The sequence below is a fragment of the Anarrhichthys ocellatus genome, unplaced genomic scaffold, assembly GCF_004355925.1.
Source record: "Anarrhichthys ocellatus isolate YVR2014 unplaced genomic scaffold, GSC_Weel_1.0 scaffold5065, whole genome shotgun sequence".
Lineage (NCBI taxonomy): Eukaryota > Metazoa > Chordata > Actinopteri > Perciformes > Anarhichadidae > Anarrhichthys > Anarrhichthys ocellatus.
This window is the reverse complement of record NW_022285039.1, coordinates 1-3785: the sequence shown is the minus strand read 5'-3', so window position 1 is coordinate 3785 and position 3785 is coordinate 1. Positions and strand designations below refer to the sequence as shown.

The 3785-nt window shown below is 44.3% G+C and overlaps 1 protein-coding gene across 1 annotated transcript; it reads left to right on the top strand.

Annotated features, from left to right (window-relative positions):
* Positions 1-21: 21 nt before the first annotated feature.
* On the top strand, positions 22-3779 carry LOC116379741 (DNA-directed RNA polymerase II subunit RPB2-like). The gene is made up of 4 exons (XM_031841710.1): positions 22-324; positions 2326-2484; positions 2582-2746; positions 3203-3779. Exons 1-4 carry the CDS (start codon positions 211-213, stop codon positions 3401-3403), a joined length of 639 nt encoding a protein of 212 aa, XP_031697570.1. The 5' UTR covers positions 22-210; the 3' UTR covers positions 3404-3779.
* Positions 3780-3785: the final 6 nt, after the last annotated feature.

Genomic DNA, 3785 nt, shown 5'->3' with positions numbered 1-3785 from the left:
TAATCTCTCCTGGTCTCCCTTAATCTCTCCTGGTCTCCCTTAATCTCACCTGGTCTCCCTTAATCTCACCTGGTCTCCCCTTCTCTGTGTAAAATCCCCCCCAGGTACTCGGCCCCCCTCTATGTTGACATCACAAAGACGATCATAAAGGAGGGTGAGGACCAGCTGCAGACTCAGCACCAGAAGACCTTCATTGGTAAAATTCCCATCATGCTTCGCTCCACCTACTGTCTGCTGAGCGGCCTGACGGACCGAGACCTGTGTGAGCTCAACGAGTGTCCGCTGGACCCCGGAGGTTACTTCATTATCAACGGCTCTGAGAAGGTATGATATCACCACGCACTGTTCTCTAGCGCCACATAGTGGATACAGGAACTGGTGGAATATTTGCACGACATAATTTCCAGCGCCACAGTACACGCATTAAAAATACGTCTAACTTGTGGGCGCGCTGTCTGATGGTCGCCAATGGTCCCGCCAATACCCCCGAGACGCAGGAAGATTGATTGATAGATAGATGCTTTATTCATCTCCAGGGGGAAATTTGTATGTTACAGCAGCAAGACATACAAGTAAGCAATGTAACAGTATAACCAAAATATTAAGTATTAAAAAATGCACAATATATACAATGAAATAGAATAGTGTTGAATTAACTAACTAGGTAACAAACAGTAGTGCAAAAATCCACCCGCAGTAAAGAACAGTGTAGCAGTGAGTAGTTATGTGGAGGATGATCTGGCCAGAGGTGATTTGTTATAAAGTGTTATTGCAGAGGGCAGGAATGTTCTCCTGTATCGGTCCTTGTGACAGCGGAGCTGGATCAGTCTGTTGGAGAAAGTGCTCTGCTGTCCCTGCAGTAGAATAGTAGTTTGTTCACAGAATTTAATGTATTCTGTGATAAAGTTCGTCATGCTGTTGAGGTCCTCCCTATGTGGTCCACACAGCACATCCCAATCCGTTGACTCAAAGCAGTCCTGCAGGGCGTCATTAGCCTCCTGAGACCACCTCCTCACAGTCCTGGTGGTCACAGGCAGCCTCTGCACCAGAGGAACATACTTAGGTGTCAATGGGATCAGGTCGTGATCAAACCTGCCAAGGGGGGGAAGGGCAGTGGCACTGTATGCATCCTTAGCATTAACATACAGTAGGTCCAGAGCTTTATTGTTCCTTGTGGGGCAGTCAACATACTGGTGTAATGTCGGCAGGGCTTTATCCAGAGTGGTGTGGTTAAAGTCTCCAGTAATTGCCAAAAACACACCAGGATGTTGACTCAGCAGTCCAGACACAGTGGAGTGGATTGTGTCCTGCAGCTTTCTGGACTTTGTTCCAGATATGTGGAGCAGAACAACTGAACGCTGCTTCTCCATGTTTAGTTCTGACTCTGGGAACAGAAAGTAGACCGGTCCCAGACGACCTAAGGGGTCGGGATGGTTCATGAGGTAGCAGCACATCAGAGATGTATTTTGGCTCTAAACCATTCAGTGCTTTATAAACCAGCAGCAGGATTTTAAAGTCAAGTCTTTGTTGGACAGGAAGCCAGTGCAAAGACCTCAGAACTGGAGTGATGTGATCCACTTTCTTGGTCTTAGTGAGGACTCGAGCTGCAGCGTTCTGAATCAGCTGCAGCTTTCTGACTGACTATGATTGACTTTTTACAGAGAGCTGTAAACACACCGTTACAGTAGTCGAGTCTACAGAGAAGCTAACGCAGAGAAGCTAACGCAGGAGAGATATAATCTCTTTTCTTAGTGCTGCAGCATTCTGGATCAACTGGAGAGATTTAAGAGACTTATTCAAGCAGCCTGCTAATAAAGAATCGCAGTAATCTAGTCTAGAAGTAACAAATCATGTTTCTGCATCTCTGATGATTTTGATGGTTGCTCTAATCTGTTAACTGGTGTGTTGATGGTTGCTCTGATCTGTGAACTGGTGTGTTGATGGTTTCTCTGATCTGTTAACTGGTGTGTTGATGGTTGCTCTGATCTGTTAACTGGTGTGCTGATGGTTTCTCTGATTTGTTAACTGGTGTGTTGATGGTTTCTCTGATCTGTTAACTGGTGTGTTGATGGTTGCTCTGATCTGTTAACTGGTGTGCTGATGGTTTCTCTGATCTGTTAACTAGTGTGCTGATGGTTTCTCTGATCTGTTAACTGGTGTGCTGATGGTTTCTCTGATCTGTTAACTGGTGTGTTGATGGTTTCTCTGATCTGTTAACTGGTGTGCTGATGGTTTCTCTGATCTGTTAACTGGTGTGTTGATGGTTTCTCTGATCTGTTAACTGGTGTGTTGATGGTTTCTCTGATTTGTTAACCTGGTGTTAAGGTGCTGATTGCTCAGGAAAAGATGGCCACCAACACGGTGTATGTGTTTGCCAAGAAGGACTCAAAGTACGCCTACACAGGAGAGTGTCGGTCCTGTTTGGAGAACTCGTCCCGTCCCACCAGCACCATCTGGGTCAGCATGATGGCCAGAGGAGGACAGGTGAGTCCTAGATACATTTAATGAACTCCATTGCTATCATCTTGATACACAACAAGAAGACAAGGGTGATTGATTATTTATTGCTTCTCACTCTCAGGGAGTGAAGAAGAGTGCCATCGGTCAGAGGATCGTGTCCACGCTGCCATACATCAGACAGGAAGTTCCCATCATCATCGTGTTTCGGGCGCTGGGCTTCGTGTCGGACAGAGACATCCTGGAACACATCATCTACGACTTTGACGACCCAGAGATGATGGAGATGGTCAGTCTGATTATCAGTTATTGATCAGGTCGTGATTGTTAGTTCATCATTAACAGACTCTACAGTTGGAGTCATTGGGTCGCATTCACCTATATCTTTAATTTATCTCATTTTCTTTTTGTTCTGAAGAAAAATTTACCACGTGTTCTTAAATCACAGAATTGTTCGTATAATTATGAATACCGTAGTAAGTTAAAGATGTGTCCCAGTTCATTCTAATTAACATAAGTAAACACTAATCCACATAGAAGGGCATGAGACAAATATTATAGATCATAAAAAATATCCTATATAATACAACTGTAGAATAGAAGAAAACTCTATAACCATGTGTGCTCTTGAGTCTGTGTAGATTCTGTTTTGGGGAAAACCGCGTAAGTTTACGGTCGGTGACATCACAGCCCATTGTAAGCCCACTGGGCTGTGATGTCATAAGTGATGTCACTGTGCCTCCAGGTGAAGCCGTCTCTGGACGAAGCGTTTGTGATCCAGGAGCAGAATGTGGCGTTAAACTTTATTGGTTCCAGAGGAGCGAAACCCGGAGTGACCAAAGAACGAAGAATCAAATATGCAAAAGAAGTTCTGCAGAAAGAGATGCTGCCGCACGTCGGAGTCAGCGACTTCTGTGAGACCAAGAAGGCCTACTTCTTAGGGTGAGTCCCACCTGTATAGGTGTCTTTTGAGACCAAGTCCGGGTCAGTATGTAGTATGTCTGTAGATTCAGAGGTTTCTGCCGGTTAAAGAGGAGTTTTTCTTGAATGTTGGGATCTCTGTATATTTTAGGTCTAGATCGGCTCTTCATGAAAAGTAACTCGACATAACTTCTGTAATGATTCAGCGCCATATAAATAAAAATGGGCTTGACTTGAATTGTGTATTACTGTGTGTAGTATGTGTGTATTACTACCTCTTCAGGTTAGGGTTAGTGTGTGTGTTAGTGTGTATTTATAGTGTGTATTACTACCTCTTCAGGTTAGGATTAGTGTGTATTTATAGTGTGTATTACTACCTCTTCAGGTTAGGGTTAGTATGTGTGTAT